We start from the raw sequence: 24,592 nt of genomic DNA, 5'->3' as shown, positions 1-24,592 counted from the left end.
GGCTTCTTAATACGCTTTTTAATATGCTATCTAGGTTTGTCATAGCTTTCCTTCCAAGGAGCAAGCATCTTTTAATTTCATGGCTGCAGTCAACCTCTGCAGTGATTTTGGAGCCCAAGAAAATAAAATCTGTCACTCCTTCCACTTTTCCCCCTTCTATTTGCCATGAAGTGATGGGACCAGATGCCATAATCTTAGTTTTTTGAATGTTAAGTTTTAAGCCAGTTTTTTCACTCTCTTTCAGCCTCATCAAGAGGCTGTGTGTTAGGCCTAGCTTATTACTTACTCTGCATGGGCCACCTTATCCACTCCCATGATTTTAATGGCCGCCGTTATCAGGGAAGCCTGGCATGCTGCAGTCCATGGGGTCACAAAAAGTGGGACTCGATTTAGTGACTGAACAACAATGCCTATAGCTCCAACCCAGGATCTTTTTCCTGAGCTTCAGAGCTATGCATCCAGTTGCCTTCTGGATGAACAGTATTACTTCGATGATTCACAAATTCTTTTGGTCCACAAAATTCATTTCCAAAGTAAACTGAACCCACTCCTCCTATTTCACTCAACTGTCCAAGCTACCCCACTGCCACTACCCTAATTCAGGCCAGTGACCTCGAGGTTTTTGCAACAGACGTAACCTGGCTCCCTGGCCCTGGTTTGCTGTCTCTAATCCATTCTTCATCTTGAAGCTGGAGTGATCTCTCTAAATAAAACATTTGGTCCAGTCTCATGCCTCAGTTCATAAGTCTTCAGTACCCCTCCACAGTCTTTAGGTTACTGTCAGATCATCAACATAGCCATTGAGACCCCTTCATCACTTTCTTCACCACCACTCCCTCTCCAAGACAAATCCACTCTGCCTGCCTACCATAAACTTCCTAAGTTTGGGCATCAGGTCTCTGTAAGTTATCTCTTGTTTCCCTGTGACCTAGCAGAGTACAGGACACAAAGTAGGACTCAATATATGTTAATTTATCCCTGTAAATTTTCAAATGATCTTTACCCAATCCTTATCAAATGAGCTGCTAAGAGAGGTCTGGTGATTTTTCTGAGAGAGCAACCCTGCCCCCACCTGGCAGCAAGAGGCACTGCTTCACTAAATGGAATTCAGTTCAGTTCAGTTGCTCAGTGGTGTCCGACTCTTTGCGACCCCATGGACTGCAGCACACCAAGCTACCTTGTCCATCAGTAACTCCCAGAGCTTGCTCAAACTCATGTCCATGGAGTCGGTGATGCCATCCAACCATCTCATTCTCTGTCATCCCCTTCTCCTGCCTTCAATCTTTCCCAGCATCAGGGTCTTTTCCAGTGAGTTCTTTGCATCAGGTGACCAAAGTATTGGAGTTTCAGTTTCAGCATCAGTCCTTCCAATGAATATTCAGGACTGATTTCCTTTAGGATGGACTGGTTAGATCTCCTTGCAGTCCAAGGAACTCTCAAGAGTCTTCTCCAACACCACAGTTCAAAAGCATCGATTCTTCAGCGCTCAGCTTTCTTTATAGTCCAACTCTCACATCCATACATGACTATTGGAAAAACCATAGCTTTGATGAGATGGACCTTTGTTGGCAAAGTCATGTATTTGCTTTTTAATATGTTGTCTAGGTTGGTCATAGCTTCACAGAACTTTGTCAGCAAAGTCATGTCTCTGCTTTTTAATACACAGTCTAGGTTTGTCATAGCTTTTCTTCCAAGGAGCAAGTGTCTTTTAATTTCATGGCTGAGCTCACTGTCAACAGTGATTTTGGAGCCCCCCAAAATAAAATCTGTCACTGTTTGCATTATTTACCCATCTATTTACCATGAAGTGATGGGACCAGATGTCGTGATCTTAGTTTTTTGAATGTTGAGTTTTAAGCCAGCTTTTTCACTCCCCTCTTTTACCTTCATATTACATTGGTTTTTGGCACAAGGAGATAGAATAGGAGCTTGTTTTGTCAGCTCTGTGCATCACCCTGGCAGTGCAGTACTTGTAGGAGTAGTGTGTCCCTTTGGGAATATGTAGTAAATGAGATTTGTTAGCTATAACTTTGGTGGAATTATCTCTCCCTTGGAAAAAAAATAAGCATTATAAATTATGGCAACTTGATTCACTATTAAAGAATTTGGTTTTAGACGTGTAAGAGGTACTATAAACCATATGAAGTAGTCCAGAACTAGGCTAACAAGCGTATCTGTTAATTCAACAACTGGTAGTTATGTAATGGCAGAATAGAGCAGTCACCAAACTTTTTTGATCGTTTCTTTCCTATAAGTTAAGAAAAAAACTACTTTTGCTGCTGATGGCCTGGGTTCAGTCCCTGGTTGGTGAACTAGGATCCCAAAAGCTGTGTGGCGCAGGGAAAAAAAAAACCCCAAACAAAAAAGCTGATACACCCTACGATATGAAGATTTTTAGAGTAAATTATATTTTATGTACATTATCAATTTGAAAAGGTAGAAAAATTTTCAAAGGATGAGATATAAATAGAAGTTCACACATTTTTTCCCCCCATTTTATTTATTAGGCTGAGCCAGGTTAGTGGTAGCACATGGGCTCTTTTTAGTTATGGCACATAGGATTTAGTTCCCTGACCACAGAGGGATCAAACCCAGGCCCCCTGCACTGGAAAGTGCAGCCACTGTACCACCAGGGAAGTCCCTACATGTTTTCTGTATAAGTCATTGTGTTGGCTACGAGAATGCCTAGGTTTGAACCCTGGCATGCTTTCTGATGGAGGCTAAGTCGTTTTGTCTGTTTGGTGGTCTCTTTCTCTCACGGTAGATTCTGTTTTGTGGACACTAACGTGTGATGCGGAAGTCTTCAGCTCTGTGCCCTCTGCCACATGTCCATCACCATTCTCTCTCCCGGCCCTCATGCCCTTTGATCTTCTAGTCCTTTTCCTTCCAGTCTGCTCATCAGCTGGCCAGACCATTGGCCACTGACCTAGAGTGTGTATATATTCTCACCCTGGGCCATTTCTCCTTCTGCACGAGGTGGATTATCAGGTGGATAGCTGGCAGATTTTCTGTCTCCACTGTCTTTCAAGGCCTCTTCTGAATGTGGCCATCATCATTTTCAGTTGGCACTCATAAGTTGACCCGTCCATAAATCATGCTTGAGCTTTTACTTCCTCCTTTAGCAGGTTATACAGGACATTCCTGATGACTGCGAATTCTTTTGCACGAGGGGTGGGGACACTTTTACAAATACGGTGGATATCAAGGGGTCTGGGCGACCAGCTTATGCAGTTTGTCTGTATCCCCTGGTTCTGCTTAGTCTTGATTCTGGAGGTACCATTTCCATCTTTTGAAAGACTGCTGCTGGTCTGGTCTGGTTTGACTTCATAGGTCCAACTTATAATGCAGCAGGTCTGATATAACTCATAATGGGGCCGTTCTTGGTTACTTAGTGTTTCATAATGAAGTGTTCCAATAACACACCAAGAGCTGTTTCTCAAAAGGCATGTATTTCTCTGTTGTGAACAGCTTGGCCTTGTTCTAGAATTTCAGCCACCTGCTTTGCCCACTGGGGCTTGCCATAGGCTCCACAGTGCATATTTTTCCAACCCCATAGGTCTCTTGGATGTTATGGTTCAAGTGGCAGGGCTTCAGGCATTGTAACCTGCAATGCACTTTCTTATTCTTGAGTTGCACTCAAAGTTGGCAACTTACCATGTCACCTGGTGTATAGATGGGAGTTTTATTTCTACGAGTGGCTGTGATAAGCATCACCATCCACGTATCCTTGCTGTCTTTTATGGTGACTCTAATCTCTGTCCCTCTCTCCTTACTCCCTAGGATGTGGTAATTTCTTTTTATTTCCTATCATGGCTGAAGAGTGGGGGAGTTTCAGAGATTTTTACTCTGCCTTTCCCACTGTGATAGCCCTTCTCTTGTAGGCCAAGGACCCAGTGTAGAGGTTACTCCTGAGTATATCAGTTCTACTAAACTTGGGGACTACTCCTGAGTGTATCAGTTCTACTACTTGGGGACTGCAGAAATTACCTCTTCTAATGGGAATAATGATGATGCTTTGGGCCTCAAGGCATCAGTGTCAATTCAGGTCCTGTGTCTAAAATCCTCAAAATGTTTGCATGTTCTTCTTTTCCAAATGTATAGTTCTTTTAGTAGATGATGAGTTCCTTTTTGGGAAAAACTGGGAGAATCATCATAGTTTCATGCTCCTTCCCCTAGGGACTTGGTTACTTACCTCTTCAGTAACTGAGTTTGGGATGTGAAAATCGGCTCAGACCCAGGAACTAAGAAGGAGATTTTGACTGTTTCTTGTGGTGACCGTCCTTAGCTTTGCACTCCTTTCTTCTTTCTCCCTTCAGGTTGTAGATATTCAGCAGTACCCTCACTGGCTTCCCCCAGGGATACCATTGTTTATTATATCTACAGTTGTCTCTGATGGGTTCCAGGCCCCATGGCTAACCCTCCAATCTTGCCAGCCTTATGATAATTACAGCTTTCTGACTTCTGGCAGTTAAGCAGTGCCTCCTGTATTACTTGATGGGCCTTCCCTGATAGCTCAGTTGGTAAAGAATCCACCGGCAATACAGAAGACCCCAGTTCAATTCCTGGGTCAGGAAAGTCCGCTGGAGAAGGGATAGGCTACCCACTCTAGTTCAGTCCTGAATGTTCACTGGAAGGACTGATGTTGAAGCTGAAACTCCAATACTTTGGCCACCTGATGTGAAGAACTGACTCACTGGAAAAGACCCTGATGCTGGGAAAGACTGAAGGCAGGAGGAGAAGGGGACAACAGAGAATGAGATGGTTGGATGGTATCACTGACTCAATGGATGTGAGTTTGAGTAAACTCCTGCAGTTGGTGATGGACAGGGAGGCCTGGCGTGCTGTAGTTAATGGGGTCACAGAGTCTGCCACTACTGAGCGACTGAACTGAACTGAACCCACTCTAGTATTCTTGGGCTTCCCTTGTGGCTCAGTTGGTAAAGAATCTGCCTGCAATGCGGGAGACCTGGGTTCAATCCCTGGGTTGGGAAGATCCCCTGGAGAAGGGAAAGATTACCTACTCCAGTATTCTGGCCTGGAGAATTCCATGGACTGTATAGTCCAGGGGGTCACAAAGAGTCGGACATGACTGAGCGCCTGTCACTTCACTATTACTTGATGGGGGTGGGTGGGAAGTAAGGATGTCAGCTCTGTGACCTCCTCTCCTGGACAGCAGAGAACCACCATTGAACTTCTGGATGATACTGGTGCCCCTATTAGTAGTGCATTCCTGATGGCCTTGGTGACTGTTGTGTCCTCTGGGCCCTTTCTTGGAACACAATTCTCTGATGGGTCTTCCAGCCTCACATAATATATCCATTCCAGCATGTCTGCTTTCTTCAGCCTCTTTATTCCTTCCTCTGCCATCTATTAGGGCAACTCAAGCATATCTGTTTCACTCAGCAAAGGCCATTGCTTTCTCAAAGCTTCTATGAGCCACTTTAACAGTGATTTTGCCCCACCCATTGGAATCCTTGCCAGGGGTTAAGTCCTGCGTCCCAGGACATTTCCCTGAAGTCCTTGAATTCTTACCTGGTGATCATATCCCTGGTCCCCAAGTGCTTACTGGGATCGATAGACTTGGAGTAACCCCCTACATCGAGTCTTTAATTTATTTATTTAGGCTGCATCAGGTCTTAGTTGCATCACACAAGATCATCATGTGGTACTTTTCATGGCAGCACAGGGATTCTCTAGTTGCGGTGCATGGGCTTAGTTGCTCTGCAGCATGTGGAATCTTAGTTCCTCAACCAGGGATTGAACCTGTGTCCCCTGCATTGCAAGGCAGATTCTTAACCACTGGACCACCATGGAAGTCCCCACATTGAGCCTTTGGTCTGGGAAAGACAAAGTAGGAATCTGAAACTGTTCTGTCCCCACTCCATTGACTTCCTTACTGCCCATTCTCTTTTTAACCCATTGCATTCAGGGTTCTGTTCTGGATCCACTTGTTTTCTCACTCTGCCTCGAACAGTTTATCTCTTATCATGACTTCATTTGCTATATATATCCTGTTGTTGTTGTTGCTGACTCACTCAGTCGTGTCGGACCCTTTGAGACCCCATGGACTGCAGCATGCCAGGCTTTCCTGTCCATCAGTATCTCCCAGAGTTTGCTCAGATTCAAGTCCATGGAGTCAGTGATGCTATCTAACTGTCTCATCCTCTGTCACCCCCTTCTCCTCCTGCCCTCGATCTTTCTCAGCATGTCACTAAAACTCAGTGTTTACCTGCCCTTTGCTAAGAAGCTCCTGAAGAGGTTATTAGAAGAAATACTTGAGAGCTATAAGCCAGCTTCCTCCAACTGGAATCTTTCTGAGGATGGCAACTGCTCAGAATAGCTCTGCCCTCCCCTGGCAGCAAGAGGTACTGCCTCTATTAGGCCAGGAGTAGGAATATGCAAACGTCCAGTGCCCTGCAATGAGCTTGGAGTAGGATGTTTACCTGTAGGGCAAAGATTCAACCTGGGAACAGAATTTCCTTATTTCTTGAACCCCGCGGAGGAATATGCCAGTGGGAAGCTCTCCCAGAGAAGGATTAGACTGGGTTTTGGAAGAGCCAAATTTGTGAAATTTTAAAAGGAACAGCTGTAAGATTGCATGTGTGACCTTGAATGAAAGTTTGGGAAGCAAAGCTTGATGAGAATCTTTTTTTTTTTCAATTGAAGTATAGTTGATTACAGTGTTGTGTTAGTTTCAGGTGTACAGCACAGTGATTCAGCTACAACCACACGTACACGTATATAAATAAATATATTCTTTTCAGATTCTTTTCCCTTATAGGTTATTATAAAATATTGAGTACAGTTGCTATGCAGTAGGTCCCTGTTGGTTAGGGAATCTTAATTATAGGTTGTTTCTTTGGTTTTTGGCCCAAGATCATTATCTGTTCGTATCATTTAACATCTCGTAAATCCTCTACCTGAGGATGCTTTTATTAAATGGAATTTTGGAACAGGGAGATGAACTCGAGGCTCGCTCCATCCATTCCCCATGTCCACCAGATCCTGCAGTTCCTCCATGAATGGTGTGGTTCTTTCTTTTGGGATAGAATGTCATTAAAAAGGAAACTGTTGGTGCTCTTGTATCATTTAGTTTTTGGAAAGAATTTTAAGGTGAATCTACTATTTCCCCTTTTTCTTTAACATTATATTTTTGATGCACTTTTTATTTTGATGCACTTTTCCTGTCTTTTTGTGCCCTAGCTCTTTAAAATTCAGTTTTTTATATACTCTAGATATGTTCTACAAATTATTTTGTCACCTAGTGATAAACCCTTTACAGGTTTCTAAGTTTTTGCTACTATAATCAGTACTGCAGTGAAATCCTTTGTATGCTGCTTTCTGCACATGTATGAGAGTGTCTCTGGGTTATGAATCCAGGAGTGACATTGATAGGTAATATCTAAGAGTATTTTTAATTCTACAGGCTTTTGTACATTGCTTACCTAGAGTGATTATACCAGTTAATGTTGCCACTTAGGCAATTTCTTGTCCTTATCATCACTTGGTTCAGTCAGATGTTTTGCCAATCTGATGGACATAAAATTATATTATTTTGTGATTGTAATTTGTATTTTATTGATTACTAATAAGTAATCTGTCAAGAGTTCACTGGCCATTCTTTTGTGTATACAGTTTTGTGAACTTACTGTTCCTAATCTGTAAACTGTTTTTCCTGCTGAATTGTTGCCTTTTTCCTTACTGGTTTTCAGTGAAACTTTATATGTTTTATACAAGACTCTGTTGTCTTGTTAGTTTCAGATACTATGTCTTCTCCCTTTTGTGGATTTTCTTTTCAGTTTGTTATGGTCTCTTGTGATGCACAGATTTTTCTTGTAGAATTTATTAGTTCTTTTCTTAATGGTTTGTGCTTTTTTGTCTTGTTTAAGAACTCCTTCCTTACCTTGAAAATCAGAAAGATACTCTCATTTTTTTTCTAAAAATTTAAAATATTTGCTTTTCATATTTAGGTCTTTTAACCACTTGGAATATATTATTGTGTTTACTTTTAAGTAGTCACCTAATTTTATTTTTTCAGTGCCATTTGGTGAATAGCTATTCTTTCCTCCAGTGGTTGTAATATTATCTGCATATATTAAGGTTTCAAATATGCATGTTTCTTTCAGGTTTCATATTCTGTTCTGTTGGTCCATTTGTCCATCCCTTTGGCTATTTCATGTTATGATTATTACTTTAGCATGCTACTGTTATTACTTAGGAATATAGCATGCTTGATATATGGTAGGATTTGTCTTCAAAAGTATTACTTTAAAAATATCTTTACTGTTTTTGGCCCTTTTCTCTTACACATGTGTTAAAGAATCATAAAGTTCCCAAGAACAGATATTAAGATTTGTATTGGTATTGCAGTGGATTGATAGACTGTCTGGGGATGTTGATGAAAAAAATTAATCAGTAGTCAATCTAAGAAAGAACTGGAAATTTTTCTTTGAGCCAGCTGGAAGATTATAACCCAGGAGACGATCTTTCTGAAAGCTCTAAGGACTGTTCCCCTGGTGAGGTCAAAGCCGAGTTATAGAAATTTTTGAGACAAAGGGTCATACATCAAAGTAACATAGTCCAGCAAGGCAAGTTGTGAGTTATTGTGACCCCTTACAGAATCGAGAAAGGAATGTTATTTTCTAAGGAGTTACCTTCCTGGTGCCAGGAGGAAGTTGCTTTTGTTTGTTTTTGCAAGTAGGCATTGCTGTGTCTTCTAAGGGGATCTGGTTAATGCAGATGCACAATGCACACCAAAGGGGAGAGGGTAGTGGCTAAAACGGCCTGGGAAAATTTTATCTTAACTTTTTTTTATCCTGCCTTAAAATTTTATTTCATCAGGGAGTGTTAATTTCTTTATGACATCAAACTTTCTGTTTACAAATATGAGACGTTTCGCCTTTTGATCTTTACACTTGCTATTCCCTTACCTAGAAAACTTTCTTTTAGAAAGCTCCCTTGTTCCTTTACCTCTTTGGGTCTTTGCTCAAATATCACCTCATCAGAGATGCCTTCCCTGAATCAACTAATCTCCTTCTCATCGTACTCTGCCTTTTCACAGCACTTGTAATCATTTGACATGTTACGTGTGTTTGAGTATTTATTCTTTAATTTTCTTTCTTTCACTTAGTGAAATTAAACTTCATGAAAGCAGGCTCTCTTTCCTTGCTACCACTCCAGCTCATAGAAAAGTGCCTGGCATATACTAGGTTCTCATTATTTTTTGTTTGCATGTGTTTCTGTAGGATATTATCTTTCCCTTCATAAAGAAGTCATTTATTCACTGTTAGATTTAATCTTAGGTCTCTTAGTTTTCATTGCTAGGGTATATGGTAACTTAAACAAAAGAGACATTTTTTGGAGAAGGAAATGGAAACCCACTTCAGTATTCTTGCCTGGGAAATCCCATGGACAGAGTAGCCTGGCAGGCCATAGTCCATGGGGTCACAAAAAAGTCGGACATGACTGAGCAACTTTTGCATTATACAGGCATGATCACTGGCTATTGGTGATTAACCAGGCTTCAGATCCTCTACCCTCTCTGGAGAGTGAGGGGTGAGGCTGACAGTTCCATTGTTTATTCTAGAGATTCCAAAGATTTTAGAAGCTCTGGTGCCAGGAAAGAAGACTGAAGACCAAATATGTGTTTGGTCCACACAGCATGTGGGATCTTAATTCCCTGATCAGGGATTGAACCTGTGCCCCCTGCCCTCCTGCAGTGGAAGCTCGGAGTCTTTAACCACTGGACCACGAGAGAAGTCCCAAATATGTATTTCAGTATCACAGCCTGGTATTGCAGCATCTCTGGGAACATGTCGTTGGGGACTTAACAATGGTTAAGAAACTGTAAAAATCAGGCTGTGGTAATCAGGTGACTGTAGCTGTTAATTCTTTAGTCCCCATCCTAGGGATATGTGTTTCTTCAAGGAAAAAGTTTATTTCCTTTCTCAGACTGGTTACATTCTAGCTAGCATTTCATTAGTGCAACAGTTTCTATTTTAATTAGAAAAGAGGGTTTCCCTTCTTAGTGGTGTGTTTTACTTTTTTTAGTTTGTTTTTAATTTCTCTAGTTCAAATTATTTTACAGAGTGTTGTTGAAATTAACCAGTTTAGTTGCAATTTCTATTATTCCATACTTGTCCCTAAATGTCTACTTCTCAACATTATATACCCCCTTTTCACCTTATTAAATATAAAAACATATTTTTAAAATTTAGTTAGGCACCTGTTTCCCTCTATGGAGCCCTAAGATTTTTCCTATAACTGATCCAGAAAGGAGCATAGGTAGGAGCAGGGGCAGATGTGGGCAGAACTATTCAAATACTGAGTTACTTCCCTTGAGGGAATGAAGGAAGAGTTTATGTTTGGGAAGTGAATATTGAAATCAAAGATCCCAGCGCCTCATTATGTGTCTTTAGGATTGTATTGCTGGAAAGCTCTGGTAACATTTAGCCATGTTGAATGTCTGTGAAAATCAAAAGTGCTTGAGAGTTTGGTTTATTTATTAATACATTTATTAATATTGCTTATGTAAATATATTTGTATAAATACATTTATAAGACATTTGAAATACTGAATGCAGGAGCAAGAACTGGTACATTTTAAGTCTGGATGGAGACTTGGAACCATTTCCAGTTTGTTTAGAGAGTTTCATAATAGCATGCAGCAGAAGCTTGTGTGTGTGTGTGTGTGTGTGTGTTTTCCTAAGTGGATATATTGTACCTATATTAATCAGGCTACAGAGTTTATACCAGCATCTAGCTGGACAGGGAGGATAGGAAGATATAAGAGCTAAGAAAATTGCCCATGTGCTTCTGGCCTAGAAAACTGGAAGAATAGCTGTGTCACTGACAGAACTGTCATACTGAGCAGGGGGATTGAGAAGGAGAGGCTATAGGGGGTTGTGGAAATCGCAGGATCAGATTAATTTTGGATAATTAGAAATACAGAATTAACTAAAGATTAGTGGGTCATAATATTGACAAAGATTTGGGGGTCATTTCATTGATTTGAGAGTAAATGGATTCCTTGAGGGACTGAGTCAGGTACAGCATTTTACTTACTATTACCAGTTTATTATGAAGGCTACAACTCAGGAACAGCCAAATGGAAGAAGGCTAGGTGCAAGGAGTGGGGGTGTGGGTGCCACGCTGCCAGCACCTTGATGTGTTCACCAACTCAGAAACTGTAGGTGTGATTATCGTTAGATACTGTTATGTAGGTACGGTTGATTAAATCCTCGCCATTGATGATTAATCCAATCTCTAGCCCCTTCCCAGAGGTTGGGGAGCAGGACTGAAAGTTTCATCACTTCAGTCATGCCTTTCTGGTAACCAGCACCGATCCTGAAGCTATTTAGGAGCCCATCAAGAGTGGCCTCATTAGAACAAAGGCATTCCTGTCACCCAGGAGATTCTAAGGGAGTTAGGAGCTCCGTGTTGGTAACTAGGGACAAAGACCAAATACACATATGTATGTATGTATTTTTGGCTGCACTGGGTCTTTATTGCTTTGCTTGGGCTTTCTCTAGTTGCTATGAGCAGGCTCAGTAGTTGCTCACCGGCTCTAGAGCTTGGGCTTAGTAGTTGTGGCACACAGGATTAGTTGCCCCATGACATGTGGAATCTTTCCAGACCAGAGATCAAACCCATCTCCCCTGCATTGGCAGGTGGATTCCTATATCCACTTTACCACCAGGGTAGTACTATGGATGTATTTTCATTGCATTATAGTTATCCATCTGGAAAAAAATATGAGATTGTTCCCTATCTTATGCCATAAGTAAACATCAATTAAAGATGGATTGAGGATTGAAATGTCAAAAATAAAGCCTTTTTTTCTGTAGAAAGTATAGATGAATATTTTTCAGGCCTTGAAGTAAGGACAGATTTTAAAAATAGGACACCAACCACCCCCAAAAAAGTGCAGTATACAAGAAAAAAAAACATATATATACATATATATAAATTAATTGTTTATTTGGCCTTGCCATGCAGCTTGTGGGATCTCAGTTCCTGACCAGGGATTGAACTCACTCCCTCAGCAGTGAAAGCAAGGAGTCCTAACCACTGAACTGCCAGGGAATTCTCAAGACATATTTTTGACGGATAACTTTCGTTTTGTTCCTCAAAAGATGCCTGAGTTCCCATATCTTGACCTCTAATACTATTCCCCAATAAAAGGGACTACATCTCCTTGGAGAAATGCTGTTTCTAGGGCTGGGGCCCTAGAGAACATACAAGATGAGCCTGAAGCATCTTATAGTGCCAGAAAGTAAAGTGCTCAAAAAAAAGAAAAAAGAAGAAGGGGAAAGGGCATGTATTAAAAGGACGCAGTGGCCAAAGTGAGAGAGCTCACAGTGGCAAAAGCTGGAATAATTGGATCAAGAAAGCAGTACAGTGTTGGATTCTAACCCAAAGTATAAAATAAGTATCCAAGAATCCATACTGATATAAATAAATGAATAGATAAATATATGAGAGGGAAGAGAGAAACCTTCTGTACAGAAAAATCCCAAATAATTTATGAAGGTGTGCCTCCCTCTGGGAGGCAGAGTGTAACTTCATAGCTCTTGCGTGTGGGTGCACTTAGTGACTTCCTTTCAAAGAATGTGATGACAGATAGTTTTGAAGAGCACAGGAGATGGGGAAACTGACAATACCCACCAGTATTGTGTGACCAGGATTGCAGAAGGAGCTGATGTTGGAGTACTTCAGTGATCATTTAAGGAATCATTTAATCTCTTATTACCAATTAGCCTTTTGATGAGATCAGTATTCTGTCTCTGATCAGTTGAGTATCTGATGTTATCTATCCAAGAGAAATAACTTCTCTATCTCATCCATAAATTGATCTGCTGTATCTCTGGTGTTTCTCTTTTAATATTTGGTTGCATTAGAGAGAATGACTTGCTTCAGTGTTGTTCAGTTTGAGAATGAGATACTTTGCAGGTGGTGCATTCATTTCTCTTCTGCAACAAGAAGGCTTTGGTTGTTTTTCCTTCACTCTTTCTGGCTTTTATCCCCACTCACATTCCTCACATGTCTTTAGAAGACAACTCTGACAGTTCTCTTCACCAGCCAGTGTCCCTCCTGCAGGATTTGTAATAACAAATAATATTCCAACATTGCTGCTTCTAATAACAGCTGCCAAGTGGGCCCCTTTGGAAGGGGGTCACGTTCCTTCTCTGCTTTCATCCAAGTGCTCAGTTCCTTAACTTCAGCCATCATCCAGTTTTTTGAATGGCTAAACTCCTCAAGGCTGATGGGTAGTTTAGAGGCAGAGCCTGGATGCTTTTTTTTTGGGTCTTTGGAATTATACCTTCAGCTTTGGCAGTGTTGCAGAGTCTGTTGGACAGTCTCCTAAGTTTCTATCTTCCCATCTTTGCTCTGTTTCTGGAAATCTTTTTCTCTTAACACACTGAGGGGGGAAAACTTCCATATCTTTGGCTAAGATCAAGTAATCCTCGCCTGTTGGGAAACATGGGACATGAATGTTGGCAACGGGATTAGAAAGGAACTTTCTCTGTGGACTTGACCCTCTGAACTTCAGGGCCCCAACAGCATCCCCCCCCCCCACCATTTGCTTGAATGAGTGTAAAGTCCTGAAGACTTTAATGACTTCATTAATCTGTCCTTATTGGCTCTGGACTCTTGAACTGCTTTTTTCCTTGCTTCTCTTGAAGGCTAAATTCTTCTTGAACAAATTACATACTTTGAATTCTATAGTAAATATTAAGTTCTGTATTTAGCAACATACACTGTAGGATCAGAGGCTCTCTAGCCACCTTCAGCCCTCTTTCTCTGCTGTCTTGCTCTGTTGCTTTTTTGTCCTCCCCTTCACCCAGATTTATTGTTTTATTTGGTTGAACCAGTTACAAGTCTTGGTTTGTTTTCCTGCATAAACAGTTTCCTCTTGATACTACACAATGTTGTTTAAATTCCTTGTCACTTTATCCCTTTATCTTCACATACTATGTTTTTTCCTGCATTTTTTTAATTAAGAAATTTTAAATACAATTTTAAATGTTACTTTCCATTTACAGTTATTATCAAATATTGGCTATATTCCCCATGTTATATACATCCTTGAGCCTATTTTATATCCAGTAGTTTGTACCTCCCGGTCTCTCACCCCTATAGAGTACCCCCACACACACACTGGTAACCACTAGTTTGTTCTCTATATCCAAGTCTGCTTCTTTTTTGTTATATTTACTAGTTTGTTGTATTTTTTTAGACTCCACATATAAGTGATATCATACAGTATTTGTCTTTCTCTGTCTGACTTATTTCACTTAGCATAATGCCCTCAAAGTCCATCTATGTTGCTGCAAATGGCAAAAGTTCCTTCTTCCTTATGGCTAAGTAGCATTCCGTATGTATATACTGTATCTTCTTTTACCCATTTGTCTGTTGAAGGACACTTAGGTTGCTTCCATATCTTCACAATTATAAATGCTGCTGTGAACACTGAGGTGCACGTTTTTTTTCAAATACACGCTACTTTTGTTGAGTTGCTTCTAAAAAGGGAAATACCGTGTTTTAATGATAACAGTTCATCGACTTATTTACTGCACACTTATAAAGTGCCTATGTCTGAGCAGGCAGGTTCATCAACAAGTAGCACAAGGCTCTGCCACTTGTCTTGAAGTGCCAACATTCAGACAAGGAAAAGTAATAAACAAATAGGAAGTGAATTGTAGAAGAGACAGGTGCACAGTGGATGGAAAGTAATTCTTTCCGGGGGATTTGAGAAGCTATCATTTGAGCTAGGTCTGGAATGAATTGGAGTTTATGAGGCAGAAAAGGAAGGTCAAAACACATAGGAGATGATGTGCACAAAGATGCAGAGGCCTGACATAGCTGGTTATGTGGCAGGACTAACAGGTGTTTGAAGGCTGATGTTGCTGGAGGGTGGTACCTGTGACAGGTGTGGTGGGTGATAAACTTGGGGAGGCAAGTTGTTAGCTTCTTTACTGAATGAAGGGGGGGGGTTGGTTTCATCTTTTTGGAGCTGTGGGGGACTGTGAGTCAGATACTGTATGTATGGGAGTGTTATGTTGAAACATCTCAAAGAGAGTGTCTGACCCCACAGTTCTTAACTTTGAGCTTTCATGCTGGTGATAGTCTGTTCAGGGGCCCTGGTTGGCACGTATTTGGCATATGGCCAGGGCACCTTGGACTTGCTATCATCATTGAGCACAGGTCTGAACTCCAGCCTCTACCTGCTTGCTTGGGGTGGGGGATGGGGATGAGTCTGGTATGAAGAGGGGAGAGGAATGAAGGGGAAGGGCAGAGGGTGAGCTTTTTCACGATCTCGGCTCTCCTTTGGTACCTCTTCTATTTCTTCAGATCTTGGTTTCTGTTTTCTTCCAAATACACAGCTGTCTTGGCTTCCAGCCCAGGTGGGAGAGGGAGAAAGAACTTACTTCCTTCAGGTTCTCTCTGAAAATAACCCAGCTGGCGCTCCTTATGAACAAGAAGTTCGTGAGAGTGTTGGCACCTCATGGTGTTGATGTCTGGCTGAACCTTGTCTCACTCTCAATCCAGGGTCCTCTGTGGGGAGAAGCTGGGTGGTCTTCAAGGTCTTTGCAATACTTGGGCCATCTGATGTGAAGAGCCGACTCACTGGAAAAGACTGATGCTGGGAAAGATTGAAGGCAGGAGAAGGGGCGACAGGATGAGATGGTTGGGCGGCATCACTGACTCAGTGGACATGAGTTTGAGCTAAAGGTAGTGAAGGACAGGGGAGCCTAGCATTCTGCAGTCCATGGGGTCTTAAAGAGTCAGATGACTGAGCGACTGAACAACAACATGCAAGTCCAAGGTGCCCTGGCCATATGCCAACAAGGCCTTGGCAGTACCAGCTGCCTCCAAGGCCTAGCACAGCGAAGGGACAGGGAGGTAAGGAGCTCTGGCATCTGGGAGTGGGGGCACTGGGCTAATCTGCAGGAGGCCCTGCAAAGTGGGGAACAGTCTGGCTGTGGCACCTTCTGATCTGTAGTGAGAAGATGGATGCCTCCAACAGAGGCCCAGCCCCTGCATGTTGTCAGTCCCGAGATTATCCATCAGTCTCTTCTGGATGTCGGATTCCTAGATGCCCGACATCCTGGCGCCGGAAAGTGGGGGCGGGTAGAGTATAACGGGGAATGTCAGCAATTCTCCTGTCCAAACAGATTCATCATAAAATATCATGAAGAAGACTAGATTAGGGTTAATTCACTAAAATTAATGAAGCACACTATTGTATGGGCACTCCATAAATAGTTGCTGCATGATGAATTAATTGAACTACACTCAAGATATCTTGAAAGAGTGGGAGTAAGCCCTGCGGGGAAGCGGGGCTCCAGTGCCAAGTCCCAGAGGCCTGAGAAGACAAGGCCCAGTGGGGGAAAGGGCTGAATTGAGTTTCGTTGACTCTGAGTTCAAGTGGCCAGGGCAAATGTAGGATGGTGTCCCGGGGAGTCACAAACCTTCGGAGTGGGCGAAGAAAAGCCTTGGAACCCCCGCAGTTCTGGATATCCCCTTTACGCCCACTTAGGCGGCGGGAGGGACCAGCGGAGGCCGGGGGTGGGACAGATCACAGACTCCGCCCGCCTAAAGGTGGCTCCGTGCTCAGCCTTCTGAAGGTCCGAACGTTAGGGCGAGACGGTTCCAGATGAGGAAATGGACCAGGGGAATTGAACCACACAGCCATCGGAGTTGAGTTACCCAACGTTACTCCGTCGGCCGCCGCCCACCCTTTCAGTCCCTGAAAGAGCAACCCAGGAGGTTCCAGTTTAAGGGACAAGCAGCGGCGGGGTTGGGGGGCCGAAGGGGCGGGCCGGGGCGGGGCTCCTCTCCTCAGGCCCCGAGGCCGCGCCCACCGCATCGCAGACTCGGTCGGGGAACCGAAGCGGAGCCACGGAAGCCTGGGAGGCTCTTCTGGGGCCAGGAGATCCGGGCAGGTGTCCAGCCACTAGCTGACCGCAGACTGCGTCGTGTCTCGGTTTCCTCAGGCACCATGAACCAGGACACCGAGGTGGACATGAAGGAAGTGGAACTGAACGAACTGGAACCCGAGAAGCAGCCGATGAACGCGGCGTCTGGGGCGGCGATGGCCGTGGTCGTGGCGGGCGGTACCGAGAAGAATGGTCTGGTGAAGATCAAGGTGGCCGACGACGAGGCGGATGCGGCGGCCGAGGCCAAGTTCACGGGCCTGTCTAAAGAGGAGCTGCTGAAGGTGGCGGGCAGCCCCGCCTGGGTGCGCACCCGCTGGGCGCTGCTGCTGCTCTTCTGGCTCGGCTGGCTGGGTATGCTGGCCGGCGCCGTAGTCATCATCGTGCAGGCGCCACGCTGCCGCGAGCTGCCGGAGCAGAGATGGTGGCACAAGGGCGCCCTCTACCGCATTGGAGACCTTCGGGCGTTCCTGGGCCACGATGCGGGCAACCTAGCGGGTGAGTCCGGGCGCCCCCACCTCCCTCCCCGCGCGTCCCCGCCTCGCACCCCATGGGCCCTTGGTTTAAATGGTCGCCAGCTTCGACCTCTGTTCCCAGATTGACTCAGACGGTTCTCTGCCCTATTCGTTACCGTCACCGCTCCCGAGACGTAGCCCCTCCTTGCTTTCTTTAAAGGAAGCTGCCCCTACTCGTTCTTTCCTGAGGGTGGCTGACTCAGCATACTCCCCTACCCCTCCCGGCGCCTGGCGCCCGTAGCCCGTCGCAGCGTGTTTCTGAAGCAACTTGCTAGCCGCCTTACATCAGCGTCTCAGTCTCGTGATCCAGCCTCACGCCCCACACTTGGTCCGGGGGATGATAGGGGCGATCAAGGGCCTCGGCGAGACCTCACTGTAACTTTGCTTCTCCCTTTCAGGCCTAAAGGAGCGGCTCGATTACTTGAGCACCCTGAAAGTGAAGGGTTTTGTGTTGGGCCCAATTCATAAGAACCAGGAAGATGACCTCACAGAGACCAACTTGGAACAGATCGACCCCATTTTTGGCTCCAAGGAAGATTTTGAGAGTCTTCTGCACTCAGCCAAGAAGAAGAGTGGGTGTCCTAGAACTGACAAAGCAGCAGCTAGAGAGGACTTGGGCTTCTGGCCAGGGGAAAGGCCGGAGAGGATTTTTGTCTGGTTTATTGCTGACTGGCTCACAGTTTTCCTAGGGCAGGTCCAGGGGAGGTTCATTAGACTTCAGCCTAAAGTGGATTTGTCAGGTGGTTCAGAGACTTTGTATACTTGGATGTACAGTTATTTAGCTTCTGGGCTTCAGTGCCCTTGTTTGCAAAATGTAGGCTTTTTCCAGATCAGTGGTTTTAAAACTTAAGGGTAGATCCTTTGAAGGAAAAAAATTCAAGTAAAATCTTGTCTTACTTTGAAAAAAGTTCACTTTGGGAATGAGGGGGCCAGGGCTTCATAGCTCAGCCTTCTCTGTTATACTGCTGCTGCTGCTGCTAAGTCGCTTCAGTCGTGTCCAACTCTGTGTGACCCCAGAGACGGCAGCCCAACCAGGCTCCCCCATCCCTGGGATTCTCCAGGCAAGAATACTGGAGTACGTTGCCATTTCCTTCTCCAATGCGTGAAAATGAAAAGTGAAAGTGAAGTCACTCAGTCCTGTCCGACTCTTCGTGACCCCATGGACTGTAGCCTACCAAGCTCCTCTGTCCGTGGGGTTTTCCAGGCAAGAGTACTGGAGTGGGTCACTACTCCCTCCCAACACCTCCTCGCCCCGATACTTGCTCATATCTTTGTTTCAGTGAAATGAGTTACACCAGAGTTCAAATCTGAGCTTTCGTACCAATACATAGGGAGTATTCTACCGACTTATATTTGTTGATTTCTTCCTTTTCCCTTCTCCCAAAGTCTTTCTATCAACCACCTCTTCCTCCTTTGTTCTAGGCATCCGGGTCATCCTGGACCTCACTCCCAACTACAACGGCCAGAGCCCTTGGTTTCAATCCGTTCAGATTGACACTGTGGCCACCAAAATGAAGGTGAGTGTGTTGGTGCTGATGGCAGGTGGCAGCTGGATGCTGGGGCTGTTTGGTTCTTTCATAGTGAGTTCTATAAATGTAGCCTGGCACCACCCAAGGGGCCCCAGGGTCCTTGTAGCCAAGCAGGCATGCGCTTCCCACAGGCAGAAGGATAGGCAAGCAGTGCATCCTTCTTTTTGTTTGTTCCTTTTCTGACCACTTGTTTTCCTTGTTTCCCTGACTCTGAGGGTAACAGTGCCACGGGCGGGATTTTTTCAGATGTGAATTTTCTTCCTTTTGGCAGAGGAAGCCCTTTCTCTGTGGGAATCCTGTCCTGTCTGGTTTCCCATTTCTTATTTGATGTGTTTTGGAAGGCAGCCCAGTCTGAAATTGTAAGCATCGGGGTCTTCCTATGTGTCTGGGAGTATGCCGAGTATTTTTGTATACCTTCTTTAATCCTCTATAACCAAACAAGGTCCCTACCCATATCCTAAGTCTGTAAGTGAGGAAGCTGAGGTTCAGAGGGGCTTTAATATGCCCTGGGATTGAAGGTCCCAACTAATCTTAAATCTCAAATTTGCCTTCTCTGAAGGCATAAGGCTCAAATTCTGTACCCTGTAGACTGGGAGTGGGGTTTTGAAAGTCATCCCAGCTCCTAATGCCTGGGTTCTAGGGCACTGACCAGTTCAGAAGGGGTAGAACAAAAATGGAGGCAGACTCTGACCCTCTGCTGACAGCCAGAATTCTGAGGTAGAATTCTGTACTCCCAGCATTTCAGTTGACCTTTGGGGTCATTTGGTTCATTCCTTGCCACTTGCTGCTGCTGCTGCTGCTAAGTCACTTCAGTCGTGTCCGACTCTGTGCGACCCCATAGACGGCAGCCCACCAGGCTCCCCCGTCCCTGGGATTCTCCAGGCAAGAACACTGGAGTGGGTTGCCATTTCCTTCTCCATGCCACTTGCTAGAAGACCCTTTAGAAGTTACTGAGAAGAAAATGTTTTCCGATGTTCAAGCGTGAAGTGTGGTAGCCTCGGATGAAGATGGAGACCAGAAGAGAGAACACAGGGAGCAGAGAGAGCTCACAAGAGAGGGCAGGGGGAGTGGGGCCTGGGTCACATGCCACACGAATGCCGAATGCCGGGGCTTCAAGCCTGGGCCGATTCTGCAGAGCTGGCTTCTCTTTTCAAATCGTTGGGTAAACTGCCCTGGGGCTGTGCTTTGAATTTCAGGGTTTTATCCTGAGTCTTGCTCTGAATGGCTCTTTTACTTACACCCTCCCCAGGCTCCAAGAAACTGGGAGAGGAGTAAGTATACTCATCTTGGGATCTTGGTCAGCATTTTAGGTCCCTTCACTGTTGCTCTCTGATTATGGCCTTGGGCATGCCTCCTTGCTTCTCTGACATTGTTTCCTTATCTGTAAAATGAGGATACCAACATTCTACATATGCTAAGTGTTGAAGGAAGTTACATATAGGCCTTTTCTATAGGTGTTAAAGGTAAAGCTTTGCGATTTACCAGATTTACCACAGGGAGAGGTAGAGAAGAGTACTATATCACTAAGAGGATTGGTGATGGGTTAGAATGGAAGGGGGAGTGAAAGCTAAAGCTTTATAGTAGAGGCAAGAAAGTGAGACTGTTCAAGGCAAGTGCCTCTCCTGGGGTCACGGGGAAGTATGGGGTGGGCAAGATTTAGTGTGGGCTGGAATCTTCTGAGCCTTTACATCAGTAGTGAAAGCTTTCCTCTGTACTTCTGCCTCCCTCCCAATAGGAAGCTCTGAGGTTTTGGCTGCAGGTCGGTGTGGATGGGTTTCAGGTCCGGGACGTGCAGAATCTGACAGTGAGTACCCTTTCCACTTGAGAACAGAAGCCTTGCCAGGGCCCGATAGCCTTCCCTTCCTCGTGACTCTACTCTTTTCCTTTTAGGATGCGTCTTCATTCTTGGCTGAGTGGCAGAACGTCACTAAGAGCGTCAGTGAGGATCGGTGGGTGCCAGACCCAGCTTCCCCAATTCAGCTCCACTCTGGGAACCCCCCAGTGGAGTATGAGCCCCAGGAAAGGGGGGAGTTCCTAGCCCAGAGAACCTTCTTTGCCCTCATTCTTCCTATCTTGTCTGGTCCTAACCTCAACTCCCGCTCTGTTCTATGCAGGCTCTTGATTGCAGGCACAGACTCCTCCGACCTTCAGCAGATCCTGAGCCTGTTCGAACCCACCAAGGACCTGTTATTGACTAGCTCTTACCTGTCACGCTCCAGCTTAACTGGGAATCATACAAATTTCCTGGTCACCCAGTATTTGGATGCCTTTGGCAGCCACTGGTGCAGCTGGAGTGTGAGTACCACAGTGGTGGGAGAGGGGGCAGGAGGCCTTTCAGAAGAGAGGGTATTGGGAGGCGGAGGCAGAAGTGGCCTCACGAGTGTGTCCATTCCTGCAGGTGTCTCAGGCGGGGCTCCTGACTTCCTTCGTGTCGCCCCAACTCCTCCGACTCTACCAGCTGCTGCTCTTCACCCTTCCGGGGACCCCAGTGTTCAGCTATGGAGACGAGATTGGCCTGGAGGGAGCTGGCCTTCCTGGACAGGTAACGCTTGCTGCCTCCCCAGCACAGTGGGAGAGGTTGTTTTCATCCATCACAGTGGTTCTGTGGCTGGCGGCGGACAGACCGTGAGCCTTGGGGAGGAAAGCTTGTTTGCTAGTTAGCCCCCTGGTCAGTCGCTGTGTGGCCTTGGCAAGTTATTTTCTTTCTCTGACTCTTAATCATCTTTTCTGTGATAATTGCATTCCTTATAGAGTAGTATGGAGAAGGAAATGGCAACCCACTCCAGTATTCTTGACTGGAGAATCTCATGGACAGAGGAGCCTGGTGGGCTATAGTCCATGGGGTCACAAAGAGTCGGACACGACTGAGCGACTAACACACGCAGAGAGTAGTTATGACTGAAACAAGGCATATGTAAAATGCAGTGCCTGCTCCCTGGTAGGAGCTCAGTATGGTAGCCATTACTTAGTAATTTGTTCATTCACTGGACACTGGCCACTCTTGGTTAGGCCCTGTGCTCTCCAGGACCTCAGAGCTTTGCAGGGGACCAGATACACACAGTGCGAGCCGAGGTGGGGTAAGACCATCAAGGCGCCCGCTTGGCTTTAGTCACAAGGTTGGAGGTTGACATTGAGTTGATAAAACCCGTGTATGTGTGTGCTAAGTTGCTTCAGTCGTGTCTGACTCTGCAACCCTGTGTACTGTAGCCCGCCAGCCTCCTCTGTCCATAGTGATTCTCCAGTCAAGAATACTGGAGTGGATTGCTGTGCCCTCCTCCAGATCTTCCCAACCCAGGAGTTGAACCTGCATCTCTTATGTCTCCTGCATTGTCAGGCAGGTTCTTTACCACTAGTGCCACCTGAGAAGCCCATTTATAAAACCCATTATTCACTTACCCCACAAAACTGACAGAGTAATTCCTGTGTGCTATGCACAGAGGATACAGCGTTACACAAAAGAGCTGGAGGTGGTGAAATTAGATGGTAAGCACATCTTATAAGGATGCCAGGTGCTGACATGTGCTTTGCAAAAGAAAGCAGGGTACGGGGCTTTGAGAGTAGGGGATACAGTCGATTTTATATCAAGTGGTCTCAGAAAACCTGATGGAGGTCCCTGAGCAGGGATCAGAGCGCAGTGAGGAACTAGCCTGTGGCTATCTGGGAGAAGCGCCCTCCAGGGTGAGGGGACAGTGTATTCGAGGCCCTGAGGGGACAGTGTATTCGAGGCCCTGAGGTAGAGGAGGTTATAAATCTGGAAATGAGAGAAGGAATTGGAGAGCAGTCAGGTTTTTTTGCAAGTCCTCTTTTCCCTGTTTTTCAGCCTGTGAAGGCCCCGGTCATGCTGTGGGATGAATCCAGCTTTCCCAACACTTCAGCATCTATAAACATCAGCATGACTGTGAAGGTAAAGGTTTTCCATGGGCAGGGCCTGATCGGCAAGGGGTGGGGGCCGGCGGCTGGTATTATTTTGCACCCTGGGGAACCCTTCTTCCCTGTCTTAAGTATCTTTATCATTTTATCACTGTTTGCAGGGCCAGAGCGAGGACCCTGACTCCCTCCTCTTCCTGTTCCGCTGGCTGAGTGATCAGCGGGGTAAGGAGCGCTCCCTGCTGCATGGAGACTTCTACAGGCTCTCCTCAGGGCCTGACCTCTTCTCCTACGTCCGCCAGTGGGACCAGAACGAGCGTTTCCTCGTAGTGCTCAACTTTGGGGATGTGGGCCAACTGGCCAGGCTGGGGGCCTCCAGCCTGCCCACCGGCACCAGCCTGCCAGCCAGGGTAGATCTGCTGCTCAGCACCCAGCCAGGCCGTGAGGAGGGCACCTCCCTTGAGCTGGAGCACCTGAATCTACAACCTCATGAGGGGCTGCTGCTCCGCTTCCCCTATGTGGCCTGACCTGGGCCCACTACCCTTCCCCTCCCCTCCCCAGGCCCTTTGGGTTCTGGTTTCTCTCTCTTCTTTCTTTTAAACTGTTACAGATGAACCCCAAAATAGGGTGTTTGCTAGTTTCAAATAAAAGTCACTCCTGCCTGATGAGGCCATGTCTTCTCTCCACCTGCTGTCAACAGCAGGAATTTCTCTCTCCTTCCCCTCTCCCCTGCTGGACCCCCTCACAGTGATCAGGACCAGAGTGGAAGGGGCCTGCCGAAGTCAGAACAGCCAGGAGGTGTCAGGCCGGACTAGCACTCTGCCTCCTCCCCCAGCCTGGACAGGGTGCTCTCTCCTGGAGGTCTTGGCTCTTGCTGACTCTTTCTTTTTTTTTTTTTTAACTTCCCTTGACAGTGGTCTCCAGCCAAGCATGGTCACTTTTTGTAGACTTGGCCTTTCTGGGAGAAAAGGTGGGTGTGGGGTGGCCTGTTTTCTAAAAGTACTGCAGGTTCTTCATTCAACAGGGATTTATTGTGCACTCAGCATGTGCCAGGAACTGTTTTAGGTCCTGGGGTTACAGGAGAAAATGGTGCAAAGATCCCTGTCTCCTCAGGGCTTATCCTCTAGTGAGGAGATGGAGAAGAAATGAGATGCGTTAAGTTTAGAGTTTGGTGGACGTGGTGATGGTGTTCAAAGAGGAAAAATTAGAGCAGATGAAGAGGTATGTGGCCATGGAGGGAGTTTGGGGTGGGGGCTAGAGGAGGCCTCACCAAGGAGGTGACATTGAATCAAAGGTCTGAAATCCGGGAGGGAATTTACTTACCAGATGTCTGGGAAGGAGAATTCCAGTGCCCTAGGTGGAACGAGGAATGAGGAGGGGGCAAGGTGGAGAGGACCAGGGGTGAAGTCTGGTTGGCAAGGGGTGGGCAGATGATGAAGGTTATAGTAAGGCACGTAGTGGGGGTGGGGGAGCAAGGAGTTGGCAAACTGCACCACCGGAAGGTGCAGCCCCCGTAAGACTGCCCCCATTTCAGACATCAGCTGTGAGTTCTAATCCCTGTGACCATCCTTAGTGGGTTAGTTGCTAGAAAGACTCAGAACTGAGAAGCACCAAGGTTACAGAGTTGCTGTAGAGAAAGGATACACATTCAAAAACCAAGGACGCAAGCACTGGGCTCATCTGGGACAAACATGAAGCGTCGTCTGGTGGTCCTTTCCCAGTTGAGAGGAGTCCAGTGAAG

The 24,592-nt window shown here is 45.6% G+C and overlaps 1 protein-coding gene and 1 non-coding gene across 4 annotated transcripts in view; both read left to right on the top strand.

The window, feature by feature from the left end:
* Positions 1-23,516, top strand: part of SLC3A2 (solute carrier family 3 member 2) — a 28,472-nt gene extending 4,956 nt beyond the window's left edge. For 2 of the 3 annotated variants that reach the window (XM_081534635.1, XM_081534633.1), the window contains exons 2-10: positions 17,001-17,438; positions 17,854-18,027; positions 18,878-18,972; positions 20,720-20,788; positions 20,875-20,933; positions 21,099-21,279; positions 21,383-21,526; positions 22,805-22,888; positions 23,016-23,516. In XM_081534635.1, the coding sequence (XP_081390761.1) occupies positions 17,006-17,438; positions 17,854-18,027; positions 18,878-18,972; positions 20,720-20,788; positions 20,875-20,933; positions 21,099-21,279; positions 21,383-21,526; positions 22,805-22,888; positions 23,016-23,378 (1,602 nt within the window). In that variant the 5' untranslated portion in view covers positions 17,001-17,005 and the 3' untranslated portion in view covers positions 23,379-23,516. Of the gene's footprint in view, positions 1-16,658; positions 16,774-17,000; positions 17,439-17,853; positions 18,028-18,877; positions 18,973-20,719; positions 20,789-20,874; positions 20,934-21,098; positions 21,280-21,382; positions 21,527-22,804; positions 22,889-23,015 lie in introns of those variants that run through there. The other variant, XM_081534634.1, reaches the window with a different exon arrangement.
* On the top strand, positions 6,851-7,036 carry LOC145524977 (U2 spliceosomal RNA). Its single transcript, XR_014068003.1, has one exon. It is a non-coding gene; the product is annotated as a U2 spliceosomal RNA (small nuclear RNA).
* Positions 23,517-24,592: the final 1,076 nt, after the last annotated feature.

Source organism: Giraffa tippelskirchi, chromosome 10 (assembly GCF_054371585.1).
Source record: "Giraffa tippelskirchi isolate mGirTip1 chromosome 10, T2T-mGirTip1v1.2.pri, whole genome shotgun sequence".
NCBI lineage: Eukaryota > Metazoa > Chordata > Mammalia > Artiodactyla > Giraffidae > Giraffa > Giraffa tippelskirchi.
Note: the sequence above shows the minus strand (reverse complement) of the source record. Positions and strands in the feature narration are given on the sequence as shown.